Source organism: Gracilinanus agilis, chromosome 3 (genome assembly GCF_016433145.1).
Source record: "Gracilinanus agilis isolate LMUSP501 chromosome 3, AgileGrace, whole genome shotgun sequence".
Classification (NCBI taxonomy): Eukaryota; Metazoa; Chordata; class Mammalia; order Didelphimorphia; family Didelphidae; genus Gracilinanus; species Gracilinanus agilis.
Genome location: NC_058132.1, coordinates 185,108,500 through 185,127,086, shown reverse-complemented (window position 1 = coordinate 185,127,086; position 18,587 = coordinate 185,108,500). Strand labels below are relative to the sequence as shown.

The following is an 18,587-nucleotide window of genomic DNA, read 5'->3' as shown; positions in this document are numbered from 1 at the left end:
TTTGTGGGGTATAACCTGAGGTGGACTGCACTCCCCTCTTACCCCAGAAAAATGCATTTTTCCTGCTGACCTTCTAAGCCATTATGAGTAGGAAAACTGCTTTAACCCTTCTCTTTGTTCTTTCTGGCACTCCATAATTAATTTTGAGGCATTATTTTAGTGTTCTTTAAAGAAGAATTTGGGAAAGTATAGGAATTTCTTCTTTTTTAACTATGCCATCTTGGTTTCACCCACCCCACCAAAACTAGTTTATCAAATAATAGATTAAGACCAAAATCTTATACTCTATATCCTAATATGTTAGAAATTAAGAGACTGAGCCAGTGATTTCAAAGGTAGATGCTACTTTCTGATAAAGAAATTCTTCCTGCTGATTCGTGTCTGTTTCTTTTCTGTGTATTATAATCTTAGAAAATCCTAAAGAGCTGAAAATTTGTCAGTTGTCCAGAATAATACAATTAGTATGTGTCAGTTAGGACTTGAAATATGGAGATAGTGAATAGTGAAGGGCTATAGAAAAACTGGCACATTAATACAGTTCTTATGAGATTGTTAATTGTTTTAAAACTCTGGAAAATCAATTGGAATTGTGGGAAGAAAGTGATCAAAATATGTGTTTAAATTTATCTAGATATTCTAGTGTTTGATATATACTCCAAAGGAAATCAAAGACAAAAAGAGAATTTTCATATGCCCCCAAAATATAAAATTTGGCACCTTTTGAAGTAACTGAGAACTTGGCAGTAAAATGAGTGTCCACTCATTAGGGAATGGCTGAGAAAATTATAGTACATAAAAGTGATGTAATGTTACTACAATTTTAGAAATAATATATAAGAAGAATTTAGGGATTCATGATTACACATTTGGACTGATCCCAATTAAAGTAAACAGAACCAATAATTTAATACACACAATTAAAAAAAGTCAAAATGGACAAAACCAAAAACATAAAAGTAAATGTTATTCAAATAAAATAAGCAACCATGGTTCTGGTGAAGAGATTTGTAAAAATGCATCTTTCTCTCTCTCTAACTAAAAATACAACACAATAATAGTAACCAATAGTATTTATATAATATTGTGAATTTTGTAAAACATTTTATACATATCTCACTTTTAAAAAATGTTGTTTTAGGATGTAAAATAAAATATATTTAAGACCTTTTTAATTCATAAACTTGTGCCTAGCATGAGGCTTTGAACATAATAGGTAATAAATATTTTTATTTTATTTTCTTTTTACTTTTTAATTAGAAATGTTTGTTTTTGTTTCACCAAAGCTTTGGTATATGTCAATGGAGTCAGTAAAGTTTATTTTTATTTTTTTTAACCCTTATGTTCTGTCTTAGAATCAACACTATAAATTGGTTCCAAGGCAGAAGAGTACTAAATACTAGGCAATGGGGTTTATGTGACTTGCCCAGGGTCACACAACTAGGAAATATCTGAGACCAAATTTGAATCTAGGACCTCTCTTTTCCAGGACTGGCTTTCAATCCACTGAACCACCTAGCTGCCCCCATTCAAAAAAATTTTAAGGCTTCATGTTTTCTGTTGGAAAACACAAAGATAGTCTAAGGTCATAGGATGATTTTCTTAACACATTCTACTGTTAGGAAATCATTTCTCATTTCTTGTTTGTAGCCTTCTTATTTTTGTTGAAAGGTTAAGCTTCCTTTCCTCTCAGTCCTCTTTCTGAGAATATGAACTTGGAGAATTAATGGTCAGCAAATTCTTTAACTCTAATGTTTTCAGGCTGCTTCACCATAGTGTAAGATATAAGAATGTAATGTAAGAAAATTCCCCTAGAATTTCTGCTGTAGGTGTTAAAAATATGAAATAGAAAAGATATAATCAATTTTGACAGCTCTTAGCAATAGTGCAGAAGCGTCTCTTCTTTCGGTCCATGCAAAATTCTCTGTAGGACTGAGATGGATGTTAGTGATGGCAAAGGCAGATGAGAAGGAAAAGCAGTTTGTGGTGCAGTGGAAAGAACGGTTGATATGAACTTTGGAGACTATGATTACAGTTCTGGCTCTTCCATTTAGTAGTTTGCATGTCCCTGAATTAAGTAAATTTTTAGGGTTTCATTTTCCCTATCTGTCTGATGAGAATTTTGTTCTAGAAAGTTTTTATTGCCTTTTTTTTCCTACTGTAACATTCTGTGATCATAAGATAATACTATTTGGAAGTTTGATTCTATTAGTTGATGAAGCTTGACCAGGATAAAAAGACTGCCCTGATTGCACAGTGAAGCTGCTGAATTCATTAATTCATTTGATTTACTGGCTGAGTTGATGAACCAAAGATGAAACTCTCTTTGCATGAGCCTGCATTTGTGTGTCAGAAATAATTTATTTCTCATTTACCTATTTCCTTTTTAGAAGAGATAATCGGCTTTAACTCTCCATTCTGCAAAGTAAAGAAGCTACATTCTAAAGATCTGGGAACCAGATTCTGCTACTCTAGCAAAGACCAATGAAATTGTGCAACACTGTTTTGCACTCCACTCCTTTTCCGAGAAGAGTGTACACAGGAAGTTTAATATTTACTTTCACTTTCACCCTCCGTTTCAATGAGTTGTAAGAGCCATGGCTGGTGAGTGGAGTCCTTCTTGTCTTTAGGGTAGTGTTCAAGGGTAATTATGGGCATCTTTTCTGTTAGTGGAGCTAAGGATTTCAGTGTATAAGCAAATAGGCAGGGTGGCATAATGAAGGAGGTTGGGGAAGGTGCTATTTTCTGAAGTTTAAAATCTCTTTACACTAGTTTTGTGTTGGTAGATGATAACAAGAATGCAGGAGCTAGCTCTTATTTCCAAGCTTCTTACAATAGATAATGAAATGAAAGGAACTGGTTTCAGGTTGATTCTTTATATTTTTTTCCTGTGGTTTTCTGCTGAACAGCATTTCTTTCTTTCCTTCCCATCCTACCTCCTTTATTCTGTTCTGTTGCTTTACAGAGATATGACTAATTCTGTCACTGGTGCTCTCTCCTGTCAGCTTCATATAAATGTATTACATTAGTGTTGAAATGGATGGTAGAGACCATTTTGTTTCAAATTCTCAATTTCCAGAGGAGAAAACAGGTCTAGACAGAAGTTACTTGCCCTGAGTCACTTAGAGAGTGACAGAATCAGAAACAAATCTAGGTTGTCTGGTATCCTTTTCCCTTTGCAAAAAAAAATGATCTCTTTTTCTAATTTGGAAAGGAAGAAAGGCAGGGAGGAAGGAAGAAAGGAAGGTTTAACTAAATGTTATCCAAAGTGACATCCTGTTCTAAAATATGTAATTCTCTGACTGTATCTCCACATAAAGTCTAAATGATTGGTTGCTTTAAAACAGAACAAAAACTGAGCTATCCTGTGGTGAAGGTTGTGAAATGCTTTGTCAGTACCGTTGTTGATGGCGTTATTGATGACCTGATAGAGAAGGATGTTTTGAGTCCAAATGAGGTGAAGCATTTGGGAAAAGAATTTTCAACAATTATGAACCAAAGTGAAGGCCTAGTTGATACACTGGATCACATAATTCGAGGAAGCCAAATCATTATGAAGAAATTATTACTTCCATATTTACCAGGAAATTCGGGTAAGTTTCACTGACTCAATCTGAATGATAGGTGTTCCAATGTTCTTAACCCTTTTTGTTTGGCAAATTTTCCAGTATGGAACATGTTTTTCAAAAGATTAAGTAATTTAATGGAATACTAAATAACAGTTATAATTAATGATGTATATATATGCAAATATCTATATATGTGTATATGTGTGTATGTATAAACACATATATAATGATTTCATCACCCAAGTTTTTGGACCCCAGGGAAAGAAATCCCTGCTTTAATTACTGTTTTTAAAAAGTTGAACAAATTCTTGTCTTTGGTCTAATTCCAGTCAGCATGGATATGGTGGAGGAATTTCAAATGCAATGTCTGGAAAGGCTAGCTTGTTTCAAAATTCATTTGGCATTCAATCATCAAATAATTTTTTCCTAAAATATGTTGTCTGACCAAATCATCCCCTCCCCAATTTAGTGAATTCCACATTCCCTATCACCTCAGTAATCAAATACAAAACCCTGACTGGCTGTTAAAAGCCTCTTAATAACCTCATAACTTTTTTTTTTAACCTTACTCCTTCTCTATGAACTCTGTAATCTAATAACACTAGCTATCTTCCCATCCCTCACAAAGGGCTCTCTATCTCCTATTCTGAATATTTTTACTGGGCATCTTCCATGCTTAGGATGTTTCATTTCAGGCTCCTAAATTCCCAGGCCTCCTTTAAGGTTCAGTAAGAGCCTCATTTATAAGCAGCTTATTCCAGTCCTTCATTTTACTACTTTTCATCTGATACCACTTGCAATTTGTTCTGGATATATCATGTTTCCTCTATTTGACAATGAACTTCTTGATAGTATGCCTTTCTTGTCACACAGAACACAATGCTTCTCATATAGTATGTATGTAATAAATGCAACTTGACTAACTGATTTCCGTACCACCAGAAATCTATCTCCTGACTCTAGGCATCTTCACAGGTTTTCTCCCATGCCTAGAGACCTCTCAAGTAGGAGAAATACACCCAAGTTTGAAGTAAGGTCTTGCCAAAAGAATGAGGGACTCAAAATCCATTTAATTCAGAAGTAAGAAAAGAATTTTATTTGAAGTAGTGGTGGTTTTTGGTAGTATAATAGCTTGTGGAATAGTCTTGGGGTTAATCAGGTAGTCTTAGGGTCAAAGGATGACCCCAGGGCCTAGTAAAGTAGTCTCTTTGAAGCTTGATAGTATGGAATAGCTTCACTATAGAGTGGCAGCTTCCACTGGGGAGTAGAGCTACCCCAACCCTATGGATTAGGGTTGGCATATTTATTGGGGTCTGGTAACTTAGCATCTCCCTTTCCAGGGTCAGTTAGAAGTATGTTTTGGGTGTTGTTGCCATTAAGAATAAGGAGCATGCACAAGATTGGGGGATTCTTGTGGAATGCCAGAGTCCCCAGTGAGCAGGTTCCATAATTCCTCCATTTCCCACCTTGTTACCATTTGCCAGAGAGAGGTCTTACTGTCCTTCCAGAGTGGGAACATGGAAAGGGAATATGGTACATTAGAGGACCACAATAGGTAAATTGATTATTTCTAAGAATAATATAAGCAATTAATAAAACACAGAAGGTACAAAGTTGAGGCCCAGTATAGAATGTTATAGATCTATTACACAGAGTGGATAATTAAAGAATCTACAGTTGATGTTTGATTAATGCTGAAAATACAGTTGTTGTAGTGATGTTTAACTAGTGCTAGATAGTGAGAAATCAAAGATTTCAGAGTATGAGAGTCCTGTTCCTACTCCTCCTCCTTACTGTCCACTGCCAACTCACATCACTCTTCTTTCTTATTCCACTCCTGGTTTCTTTCAACTCCCAGCTAATATTCTCATCTTCTATGAGAAACCTTTTCTGACGTCTCTTAATGATAGACTCTTTATTTAGCTGATTTCCTCCATTTTATCCTCTCTATGACATGTTTGTACATAGTTGTATTCATGTTTTCTGTGCCATTAGCTACTTGAGAGAAAGGACATTCTTTTGCCTTTCTTCATATATCTAGATGTTTAGCACAGTTCTAGCACACTTCTGACAATTAATGAATATTTATTAACTGCCTGTTAACATAAAATACTTTGTTCTGTTCCATGGCTATGAATAGTAATTTTAGATCTATCCAGTGATTTAGTGATTTCGTTATTCAAGGCTAAATCTTTAAGTCAAGATTTTGGTTTACTATAGGAACCTACTATTCTTTTTGGAACACTTATGGTTTCCAGAACTGCCCTAACACCTAAAAGGACTAGGGCTAGAGAATATTGAAGTTCTTATTGACTATCCATCTTTTTCCATTGTAGCTCCAAGAAGTTCTCTTCAATCAATTTTAGAGGAGTTGATATGGGCAAGATTAATGATTTGGCACAATTTAACTATAACCAATCCCCAATGACAAAGTTCTTTGGGAGCAGATATCTTTTGGGATAGGAGTAAGGGGTGATGGATACTGTGATGAGTGAGAAAGAAACATTTTTCATTTTTCCAATTTTGCATGCTTCCCTACTACTTATAAATCCCCTTTGTGACTAATGGATACAATCCATGCTATGAACAGAGCCATTCCTTCATTATTCAATATAAGATATATTCCTCCACATGGGTTCTGAATTAGGACAATTTCTTGAGTTCTATGCTGGTTATACTAGAGAATAAGAGTCGTTTTCATTCACCTTTATGTTCCGTGTCAGCCATTAAAAATGTGCTTTCTCATTCACTGACTAAGGATATCCTGTCTTCATATATGAGTTGGAATTTCAAGAATCTGTATAGCTTCCAAGTTACTTACAACATAAAGAAAAGGAATGAATTGATAGTACTGTATAAGGAGGTTCTGGTACAATAGGCTTCAGAAGAATGTGAGATGTCAATTTCTTCCTCCTTCATGTCCCTTTAGGAAGTCAAAGGGAAGAGAAAGAGTTGGATGTTTTCAAGAAGTCAAAGGAAATGCATCCCATTTTATCAGGTAACAATGTTTGTAAGGACAAAACAAAAAAACAAAAACAACAACACAGTTGCTGTACTTTATCTTTGCCATATTCCTTGCAGAATTGTGAAATGAACCTGAGTGCTAAGAAGAGCTGTACTCAGATAAGTGGTATGATATAATAGAAAGAGCTCTAAAATAGAAATCAGAATCCCTAAGCTAGAATACAGTTACTTCACTTTTTTACTATATATATGTTTATATAAATAATTTGAAGCAAATACGTCTTGGCTCTCTCACATATAAGATAGAGCTAATGAATTTGACCCTGCTCTTTCACAAAGTATTGGAGATAAAATAAGATAATGTAAAGGGGATGATTTTGGAAAATGCAAAATATTGCATCGATATATAATTTTACTAATGCTATAATTCGAAGGCATAGAGTTCCCTTCCCACAAATATAGGAAAGAATTTAGGGAAAGATAGTGAGAATGTCTCCCAGACACCCTCTAAGGAAATGTCTTCTCACTTTGATCCTGAATAAGGATCATCATGAGTTTCCAAGACACAGAAGTTAGGGAAGGAACTCTTTCCTCTGTCTCTTATGTATAGTCCTGGAAATATTCTTTTTGCCCATTTTCTTCAAGTTTGACCAATAGGAACTTAAGAAGATTTATCTTCTGTAAGGAACATTAGAGGACCCCTTAATCCTACTCCCCTCATTTGACTAAAGATACTGAGTCTCAGAAAAAGAATTCAAGAGAGCATATACCATAAGAAGTGAAATTAGAATTTGAACCCAGAATTCATCCTGAATTATCCAAAGAATCATTTTCCAATTATTCTGGAATAATTATTTTAATAATAAATATTAATATTTAACTCAATATTTCTTTTTTATTATTTTTTCCCTTTTTTCCAGCTCTTGAGACCATATGCAATTCTTCAGGATCTGTTCAAAGTTATCGAAAGAGACTCAGCAATACCATCTTCCAGTTCTTTAAGAAGATTGGTATGTAGTTCCTCTGGTCCTAATAACTCAAGTCATTTAAATTATGGAATTTTGGTCACAATCAATTCCTTGATTTTTTTGAGGGATGTTCCTTGTTTTTTATTTCAACTTTTTGCTCAGCTTTAAAATGATTCTTCTTGGAAAAGAAAACAAAACAAAATAACATTTGTCAAGTTAGTACCATACACTATTGTCCTGATGCTATCTTCCCTCAGCAGCAGTTCTAATCTTTTTTACCTTTAGCTCAACAACAACAACAACAACAACAACAAAAGAAACCAAAGAAATAAAACCCCTCTTTTATGATCTTAGCCTTTTTATCCAGCCCTTACTCATTTTGACAGTCAATACTCTTAACATTATTCTTTGAGTGTGACCAACATTTGAGGTGTACTGAAGGGATGATAAGTAGTCAAGTTGGAGCAGAAATTTTCTGTTGTGAAGTATAAAAAGTAAAGTTAGAATTTTGAGTAAAGATTAGATTTTTTTCATGTTTTTTAAAAAATATTTTATTTTTTTAGAAAGATTTTCTATGGTTACATGATTCTTGTTTTTACTTTCTTCTTCACCCCCTTTTACCCCCCTATATCCAACCCACATTTCCACTGGTTTTAATATGTGTGATCAATCAAGACTTATTTACATATTATTGATAGTTGCATTTGTGTGGTCCTTTAGTGTCACATCCCCAACCATGTCCACATCCACCCATGTGTTCAAGTGGTTGTTTTTCTTCTGTGTTTCCACTCCTGCAGTTCTTCCTCTGAATATGGGTAGAGTTCTTTTCCATGAATCCCTCAGAATTGTTCTGGGTCATTGCATTGCTGCTAGTACAGAAGTCCATTACATTCCATGGTAAAGATCAGATTTTGAATAGCCTTGAAAACTAAGATAAGGAGATTTTATTTTATCTTGTAAGCAAGAGAGAAAAAATAAACAATGGAGTGCAATGATCAAAGATTCTTTGTAAGACTAAACTGGCAGCAAGGTTCAGCATAGGTTGAAGTCACAAAATGTCAGAATATTAGCTGACAGTTAGGATGTTGTTGCAGTAAAGGAAGTGTCAGATGATAAGAGCTTTCACCAGAATAACAATAAAGGGAATGCATTGGCATAGAAAGGAATGAATTTGAGGGACACTGACAGGGATGAATCAAAAGAATTTGGTAAGTGACATAGAATACAGAAGGAAACATTCTGTCAGCATCAAGAAGACACTTAATTTTACAGTCAAGGGGATTTAGGAAAAGGTAGTAAGATTATCAGAATTTGGGAAACCAGGAGAGTAAAGAGATTAATAAAGAGAGATGATGACTTGGAATTCAGAGTTTGAAATGTTCTTTATTCCAAAGCAATTTGCATTCATTTTCTTATAAATGTGAATATAGCTTTCCTTTTAAGAGATAATTTTCCCAGGATGATAATATATTGGTTTATAGAGTTAAAATGAATTACAATGTCAAAGAATAGTCCTCATTGGGTGGTTTTTTTCCCCTTCTTTCTTCTAGATTCTAATGCAATACAAGCTGCTGCACCTCCAAACCAGATCAAGCTTTGCCGTCCAGATTTTTACCATGGACTGAAGGAAGCAAAGGAGGGAGATGTATGATGTTGAGTGAATAGTTGTAAAAACAAAAACAAAACAAAATAAAACAAAAAGCATATTTATGCTGCTCACATATAGAAGATAGGGAAATGTTATAGGTTTCTTTCTAAAATCTGAATATGCCTTCATGTGACCCAGAGGCAATGTAGAATTCCCTGATCTCCCCTGGTCTATGCCTTAGATTTCCTGTTTCTTTTAATCTAAGACTAAATTATACTGTCTTGATTCTTCCCTGAGGTCCTTTAAGATGTGTACCTCATACTGGTTTTCATTATAGGTCCTGTTCATTCAATTGATAAAATATCCAGTTGAGGAAAAAACAAAACAAAAAAACAGGTATTTACTTTGTTCCAAATGGTCTGCTCAATTCTGAGTCATACTGCAATTACCAAATCAGAGACTTTTTCTTTAAAGACTTCGCTCAAGCTGGGTAAGGGGATGAGACTATGACAGAAGTAACTAGATACTATATGGCAGGCTATGACCATTGTCATAAGAGATAAAATAATGATGTCATATGGATTAGGGGAACAAAAATAATTTAGTTCAATTCATTTTCAATTAATAAACATTTATTAAGCAACTAGAGCTCCTATGGATTGGGAGAAAAAAAAGGAAAACATCTCTGTCCACCACCCCCTTTTAAAAAATATCTCAGGACATATTTTATTACCTGAATACAGATAAGAAAATAAAAAAAACTAATATGTAGAGGATGGGAAAAGACAAAAAAGCATTTATTAAGCACCTGTTGTATTCTGGTCAATAAATTAAATACTTAACAAATATCTCATTTGATACCTCCAGCAATCCTCCTGGATAAGTAGCGTTATGATTCTCATTTAACAGTTGAGGAAACTAAGAGAGAAATAAGTGATTTGCTCAAGGTCACATAGCTAATACATGTATAAGTTTGCATTTGAACTCAAGACTTCCTGAATCTAGGTCCAGAGCTCTGTCCACTGTGTCACCTAGCTAGAGTGATTAAGCCCTAACACCTAGCAATACAAAAAGGCTTGATGTTGAAGGTGGATCCTTAAAAAGCACAGACTGAAGATAAGGATTTGAATGGTCATGGTGGAAGAGGGATGGTGAGAGAGAAGTATTTTAAAGAATGATGAACAGCTGTGTAAAGGTATTTCTTCTAGATATATAACACAGAATATCAAGTTTTGGATTTTTGCCTGAAATGCAAAATGCATGTATTATAAAAGATAGGCTGCTTCCAGATTGTGGCATTCATCAAATTTTGGGGTTAAATTTTTGTAGTTTATAAAAAATAAAGATTTTTTTTAAATAGAGGAACAAAGTCATAAGAAGACAAGCTGTAGAGTGGAATTAAGATTAGAAAGAAGAGAGTCCAGAAATTGGACATGAGAATATCAATTAAGGAATTGGACAGAGAAGAAATTATAAGGTTATAGAGGAGAGGTCATATGAATAAAGAGGAGATGAATTTCAAAGATATTGTGAATATAAAATTGAAAAGATTTGGTAATTGAATTGATATAGGATGTGAGAGAGATATAATAGTGAAAGTGAAATAAATGACTTAGAGGTTTCATACTTTGATGATGGGATGAATTTAGATATTCTAAAGTAAATAGAATTTTTAGAAGAGGAGTGGTTTTCAAATCCAGATAAAAGAGTTCTATTTCATTATGTTGAATCTGAGATGCCTACAAGATCTCTATGAAAAACTCTTAAGCAGAGTTATTGATATGTCTCTAATATAGCTTTTGGTAGACAATTCTAAAAAGAAAAATGGAATATGGTGAGGTCCCCAACAATAAGAAAGGATGCTAGGTCAGCACAGATAGAGGTTACCTATAGTTAGGAGTTGAGCAATGAATGATCATCTATTCAATGGCAATGAAGGAACCAGCAGCATTGGTACAGAAAAACAAAACAAAACAAAACTTAAGGTAGTATTTAATTGAATACAGGCCTTGAAGTAATTGTTAGCTTTTAAAAGGTAGAAAACAGGAGGAAGGATAAGAAGTATTCCAACCATATTATCATAATTATGGAATTTATAAAATAAAGTATGAGGAAGAGGAACAACAATAGTCCCATATCCTTTTATCATTTGGCACATGTAATAGAGAGGTGGAAATAGTATTCCTTTTTCAAAATATTCTTAAAGGCAATCCCTGACAATCTGGTAACCAAAGATAATTAGTTTCAGCTTTTATGAGTATAAAGTTGTCAACTCTGGCTAGGCTATGAATTAAATGTAGGGAAGGATGTGACCAATTAATTCCAAATCTGTTCTTTGCAGATATATCCAATCATGGAAAAGGGGACCCGTATACGCCTAGCCCTTATCATCTGTAATATTTTATTTGACTCTCTTGATGAACGACAAGGGGCTCACCTTGACATTTGGGGAATGTGGAAGCTACTTGAAAATCTTGGCTATAATGCCATTGTCAAAACAAACCTTACAGCTCAGGTACGGGTCACATAATTTTCTGTAAAACCCAGAACCACTTCTCTAGCTATAACAGTAGAAGAGAATCTCACAGATCAGGGGCTTTATTTGATAACAGATCACAATGATTAAGATTCTTTCAATGCAATCTCAGAGCAGGACTATGAAACAGTGACTGAAATAGCGAATTGGTGGACCTTCTACTTATAGGAGAGTTTTATTGAGATATTATTGTTTTTCTCTATGATTGTCTCTAGTTCTATTTCTAAAAGGCATCATCTTTATTTTGCTCCCTACATCCTTATTTGCCTTTCCTGTGAGTTTCCCTATCTCATTGTAGCAATGCAAATTTTCCTAACCATTATTTCTATCCACGTCCCAAAAATTTGAACCATCATGTTTGGCTGGTAAAGTTGTCTTATCATTAACTTTTGAATATCTTCCAGAAAATGGAGTCAGTGTTGAAGGATTTTGCTAATCGCCCAGAACATTGGTCCTCTGACAGCACCTTCCTGGTGTTCATGTCTCATGGCCTCTTGAATGGTATCTGTGGGATAGAGCATTCAAAAGAAAAACCAGACCTTCTGGCCACAGATACTATCTTCCAGATTTTTAATGATAGCAACTGTCCTAGTCTAAAAGGAAAACCAAAGGTCATCATCAACCAAGCATGTAGAGGGGGTGAGTATTTGCTTATGTATTGTCCTAAATATATTCAGACACTGAACTGGAAATCTGAAGTTACATTCCATACTTTCCCAGAAAAAAATGAACTAGTGACTTTGCTCTGCTCCTCTTTCTATTTCCTATTGAAATTATGATAAACCACAACTCTACAGACCATTCCATAGAACCATCACTGAGTGGGCTAGCATTAGATGAATTGATCTCTCTTAATGTCATGTTATACAATATAGATACATGAAGAATTCAATATTTTGTTTATTCCGTATCAGTTGATTCCTTTTAGGTTGAGGTTGCAAGGCTCTAAATTGATTCCTACTTGATTAATCCTAGAGAATAGAGACAAAGGAAAATCTTTATATGCATATGTATGTGCATGAACAAGTTTATTTGCAAACTATAAGTTAGCTAGGGAATGTTCCCCAAAATAGTATCTCTCTGGATAACAACTATAGTAGTATTGTTGGAAGGAGAAGAATAACTGATATGTCACTTTTTGTCTTAGAGCAACTTGGAATCACATATGTAATGGACACACCAGAGTCTTCAGTAGGCTCTCCTGACCAACCTATGCAAGATTCAGGGAATAATCTACTGGAACAGAAACTCCTGGAGAAAGACTTCATTTCCTTTTGCTCTACAACACCACGTAAGCAACTTCCTAAAAAGGAATTTTCAACTCCTTCAGAGTACTCTCCTTGACCATTTCCCTTTCTTGTTTTGCTAGGTAATCTGTACTTTAGATGGCATGAAAACTTTCATATGAGAGGAGGTATCATATAGAAATACTAAAGAAGTCTTAAATGTGTCAAAAATAAAAATTTGGTATTTGACATCTTATTTTTGTTTGCAGTTTAAGTAATTTATTAAAAAATTTTAATGTGCACTTCAGTTTTACTTCCTTTAATTTATTGAATAAAAATAATCAGATATACATTTCCATCAAAAATAAGTAAGCAGAAGTCTGTGGATGCATGTCCTAATGAAATGGGAGTACACAAAAATAAAGTACAGTACAATATGATTAGTTTATGGCTATACTTTTAGAACCTTATCCCTTTGATGGTATCTAGGGCATTCCCCACACAAATGTATTAGAGAGAAAAAAATCAGATTCAAGTCATTCTAATTACTTCTGAGACTTTTCTCAGAGCACAAGTTAAAAACACCAGAGAAGCTGTTATTATATGGATCATATGAAGACAGTAAGTCCCACCAACTAGGTATAGCTGCACTGGGATAATTCTTGCCTGTCCTTTTGGCCATTTCAAGCATCTTAAAATAGGTCTCAGAAACATCACTTTTGTATCTACTTTTCTTAGTACATTATAGTGAATGAACTGAAGTTCAGTGGGATTAGGTTTCAGAGCAGACTCTTGCTTCCTCCAGGCCAAACTCCCATTTTACAAACTCCATGAGATCAATTAAGCAGTGATCCAGTCAGCTAATAACATTTGCTGATTGCTCAATTTATGTAGATATCAAGAAATAAGGAAATAGAAGAGCAGGGACCCACCCTAATCTACATTCTAGTTACATAAGGAAATGGTAGCAGGTAGGAGGTAGAAGGAAGTAAAGAATATTGGATTTATTTTAGGCAGATTTTGGTTCAAATGTTAAGTAAATCTTATTACCTTTATGACATTAGCAAGATATTTCATCTATTTGGCTGCAATTTCCTCATTTGACAAATTCGGAGGATGATCTAAAGTGACTACTCACCTTTAATCTATGATACTAAGATTTTTGTGGTAAAATGGAGAGATTTTAAGATTTGTAATCAGAGGATCTAGGTTCAAATAATTACTTCCAATACTTAACTATGTGACTTCCAGGTTAACTATGATAATATCTATGGTTAATTCCTGGTGTAGATTTATAATTGTGAAAATTAAATTCAGAGCATATTTAAATCAACAGAACTAAGGATGAAAATTAGATTAATTCTAAATAGGAAACACAGGATGCAGTCATATCTAAATTCCTATTTTCTTTCTAAATAAGAGTTCATGTATTGACCTACATTTTGTTATGACCATTGCTTACTTGCTATTAACTTTAAACTACCTTTTACAAAACTAGACCATTCAAGTTTCAGTATTGATACATTCATTAGCATGGAAGAAAGTATGGAGTTATTATTCACCATTGGTATAGAATTTTGATTAATGTATTCAGCAAAGGACTAAAACACACTATCTTTAGACATTCATATCTTCTTGGGGTCTTACTCTTTAAAAGACCTATAACTGCTTCTTTCCTCCTTTGTTATGACTCCTGCCTATTGCTGAAGCTGTTTCCACCACAAATCTATTACCCTCCTGCTTCTATGCCAATCCCTCACAATGCACACACACACACACACACACACACACACACACACACACACACACACACTCATCTCTTTTCTATAGCTTCAAACATTTGACCCTACTTTGGCTTCTTCCATTGTTTCAGACTTTCTTATATTAATCACAAGAGGGTCAACCAAGGTTATACCTGGTGTTGCATCCTTCAAGGAATCTTGTATTGACATGTGAGTGGAAGATAGCTTGCAGTAGGGGAGTAATTAAATCAGTAATTTGTTCTATAGAATCAAATACTTTTAATAATCAAGAAACAATAAACAGAATGAATTCATATATTCTCAATAGTTTTAGTCAATTCTATAATGGTTTCTACTGTGGAATATTATATTGTACTCATTCCCTTTTAATATCTTCATCCAGGATGTCCTCATACTTTTGTGTAGTATTCATATTAATGGGTATATAATGTTTATATACAGTAATATATATATATATATATACATATATATATGTGCGTGTGTGTGTATATATGTGCAAAGTAGGCATATGAGTTAGTAATTTTGTTCTCTTTATAATGTTTTATGGTGATTTTAAGATCTGAGTTGCTTCCCAAATCCTTGTTATAGTCACTCCCTGTAGCCACTTTGAAGACTGATCTCTCAAAATCCTGAAAACTGTATCCTTTCTAGCACAGACCCCTCATTTGTACTGATATTCTGTTTTCTTTGCTTCTCCAATTTGGTTCTCTTCAATAAAATTTCTACCCCTTTTATTAAACATCTATTTTATTTACGTAGTTAAATAACTACATTTATTTAACATCTATAGGACTATATACTATTAGACTTCCTATGAAGATCTCAATGTATTTGTTGTTTAAATGAGTTTAAAAACATGTTTCTAGGTCTTTTTCCTATCTCTCATTTCTTCTGATGTTTTCTTTTTAGTGCCATCCTTAAAAGTAATAGTGATGACTGCCCTTAGTTTGGTCTTTTGCCTATTCCCCCCTCCCCCCAGGCAGTTTCTAAACATATCATACTAACAACATTGGTTATATAGAAAGTGCTCTAGGCATAGTATTTGGTTCATCATTTTTTTTTATTGAATCACATTGTAATTAATTGATTTTTCTTCTCTTGCTCAACTCATCCAGAGAGAAACCATGTCAAAATTTAATCTCCCAATCTTATCCTAAAATGAATGTCATGGTTATGAACCTTATTCAGTTTTTTATTTTCAGATAATGTTTCTTGGAGAGTTGATATATTGGGTTCTGTCTTCATCAATGAACTCATTTACTGCTTCCAACAATATGCCTGGTGCTGTCACCTGGAGGAAGTTTTCCGCAAGGTCAGTTTCTATTTACCCCACTATAATTCCTATGTTCTTTGCAGATTCTCCTTACCCTATCCCTACCCTGAGGGGTAAAGGAGAAAGTGTTGGATCAGAACTTTCATTCATGGTCTTCTACTTTCTTGTAGATCAAGAATCAGATTGCAGAGTTAGATGTTGATTAGTGTTCTCCATGCATATAATCAAGTATGAATTTATTGTAATATCCACTAACTCTACTTATAGGAGCTATTTAAATAAGCTGACTTGTTAGTGACTAAATCAGAAGAAAAGAGAGGAAAGTTTTATAATATTCTACTAATATTTTTATCTATCCTATTCAGGAGTAATAGTTTGAAGGCTTTTTTTTTTTTTGCCTTAAGTCATTATTCATTCTCTTTGCTAAATCCCTTTCCTAGTTTTTAATTGTTTTACTTTCCTATTTTCTACTATATAAAAGCTACCTTTAGGATTCATGATCCCTTAATGTGATGACTCAACAACATCTCTTGTCCCCAATCTCATCCTTTTTTTTTTTTTAAGAATCAAAATTTTTCTAATTTGGCTCCCTTCATCTAAATATTATGTTCTCTGCCAGAATAATGACAATGTAATTCAAACTACATTGTTTACTAATGATTCAAGATTTTCCTTCAAGAAGTTTATCTACATAATTTCTTCCTTCACTTAAGGTCCAGAAGTCATTTGAAATACCAAAAAGCCTTGTCCAGATGCCCACCATTGAAAGACAGTCCATGTCAAGATATTTCTATCTTTTCCCAGGAATATGAAATTAAGCAGCAATACTAACAATGAACAGCAATTCAGGTAATGGTTCCAATGTGTTGAATCACATGTTCTCTATCCTCAAGGTCAACAATTAGAAAGCAATACAACATAGAGAAATGATCATCAGGGTCCCCTGCCCTATTATCCATGATTGATTCAATATTCTTATAAAGTTCACAATGATATTGATAAATCCACAAGCTTTCTTTATTTATTTGTAGAGCCACTGCAGAGCTCTGTAGGTAAACATTTAGTACACCCATAGTATAGTTTAGTGACTATGCCCAGAAGAGTGAGTGACCAATGTTTATATATCATATGTATGCATGGTTATAAAACAATAGAAGTAAGACCATTTTGGTGATGGTAAGCTAGTCCTTCACAAACAGATTCAGCTGAAAATGATATTTCTTAATTAGATGAAGACTTGCCACTTTCTTTTAAAACCAATTCATGGTCTGGAGCACTGATGTTTGAGGTGGTCCTTATTCCTTTCCCCTCTAAATCCATATTTAAGTAGGGGAAATGTGAGTACAGCTGTCATGTTAAGACTCTATCAGTCAGTCAGTCAAGAAGCATTTTTAAGTACTTGTCTAGATTTTATATTTATGCTAGATTTTTGGCATAATCCTTGAGATGAAAAATATGTCAATGAACTCACATTCTATTGTGGGCTACAACATGTAAATAACTAGGTATATTCAAGACATATATAGAGTCAATAGAAGTTAGTTTCTGAGTGGAAGGCAATAGGAGCTCAGGAAATTTCAAAAGACTTCCAGTATATATATATATATATAGTTGAATTTGAATTGAGCCTTGAAGAAAGTTAGGGATCCTAGGAGACAAAGCCAAAAATGGTGACAATTCCAAGGATGAAAGAGAGTCCATATCAAGATATTACTACCTTTTCCAAGGAATATGAAATTAAGCATCAATACTAACTATTAACAGCAATCCAGGTAAATAGTTCGAAGGTGTTGAATCACACATTCTCTATCCTCAAGATCTAAGGTGCAGAAATGGAAAAGGGAGTACCATTTTCCAGGGATGCCAAATAAGTCAGTGGAACTGGGTCATGGAATCTGTGGAGGAGAATAAAGTATAAGAAGGCTAGAAAGGGAGAAATGAGCCAGATTGTTAAGAGCTTTATATGACAAGAGAGTTCATATTTGATCTAACAGGTAATAAAGAATCTTAAGATGTTATTGATTAAAGAAGTGAGATAGACTGACACTTTGGGGGAGGGGGGATGACAGACATATAGATATCAGAGGGGAGTGGGAAGATATTTGAGACTAGGAGAACAAATAGAAAACTATTTCAATTGCTAAAGTGGGAGTGGGGAGAAAACTGATTAGCATCTTTACAGGGTGTCAGATCTGTGAGCAGAGGGAAGGGCACTTATATAAGAGTTGTTTTGAAGATAGAAATGACAGGATTTGATAACAGATTAGACTTGTGGAATGAGTGGAGAATTGAGGTTGTGGGCCTGGGTAACTGGGCAGATAAATGATTTTGTCTAGGGCAGTAATAAGAAAGTGAAGTAAAGGAGAGAGTTTGAAGGAAAAGATAGAGTTTAGTTTTAATTGGTACTGTATCATTTGAGATATCTATAGAACATTCAGTTTGAAATGACAAAAAAATACAGTTGATGATGATGCAGGAGTAGAGTTTTCGAGAGTAATTTTTTGGTGCACATTTGTCTTAGCAGAGGCTGGTCCTGTAGCATGGTTTGTTTCTGGAAACACTTTTTCACGATTCTTTTCTCTTTCTTTTATTCAGGTGAAAATATGCTATATGGTCTTAAAGAACTTCTTATTTCCAGAACTACATTGAATAATGTAGAGTGTTTTTCAAACGTGGTGGCTAATAAAATATTTTTAATGGTCA

At 34.2% G+C, this 18,587-nt stretch overlaps 1 protein-coding gene across 1 annotated transcript; it reads left to right on the top strand.

Annotated features, from left to right (window-relative positions):
* The first annotated feature begins 3,322 nt into the window (after positions 1 to 3,322).
* Positions 3,323 to 18,587, top strand: LOC123241351 (caspase-4-like). The gene is made up of 10 exons (XM_044669011.1): positions 3,323 to 3,590; positions 6,496 to 6,564; positions 7,451 to 7,540; positions 9,049 to 9,143; positions 11,428 to 11,601; positions 12,027 to 12,261; positions 12,770 to 12,913; positions 15,814 to 15,923; positions 16,598 to 16,733; positions 18,480 to 18,587. Exons 1-9 carry the CDS (start codon positions 3,323 to 3,325, stop codon positions 16,694 to 16,696), a joined length of 1,284 nt encoding a protein of 427 aa, XP_044524946.1. The 3' UTR covers positions 16,697 to 16,733; positions 18,480 to 18,587.

Coding starts and splice junctions, on each gene's coding strand:
- LOC123241351 (XM_044669011.1), top strand. CDS start 3,323: ATGATTGGTTGCTTTAAAACAGAACAAAAACTGAGCTATCCTGTGGTG. Junction 3,591..6,495: donor ATATTTACCAGGAAATTCGG/GTAAGTTTCACT, acceptor ATGTCCCTTTAG/GAAGTCAAAGGGAAGAGAAA. Junction 9,144..11,427: donor AGGAAGCAAAGGAGGGAGAT/GTATGATGTTGA, acceptor TGTTCTTTGCAG/ATATATCCAATCATGGAAAA.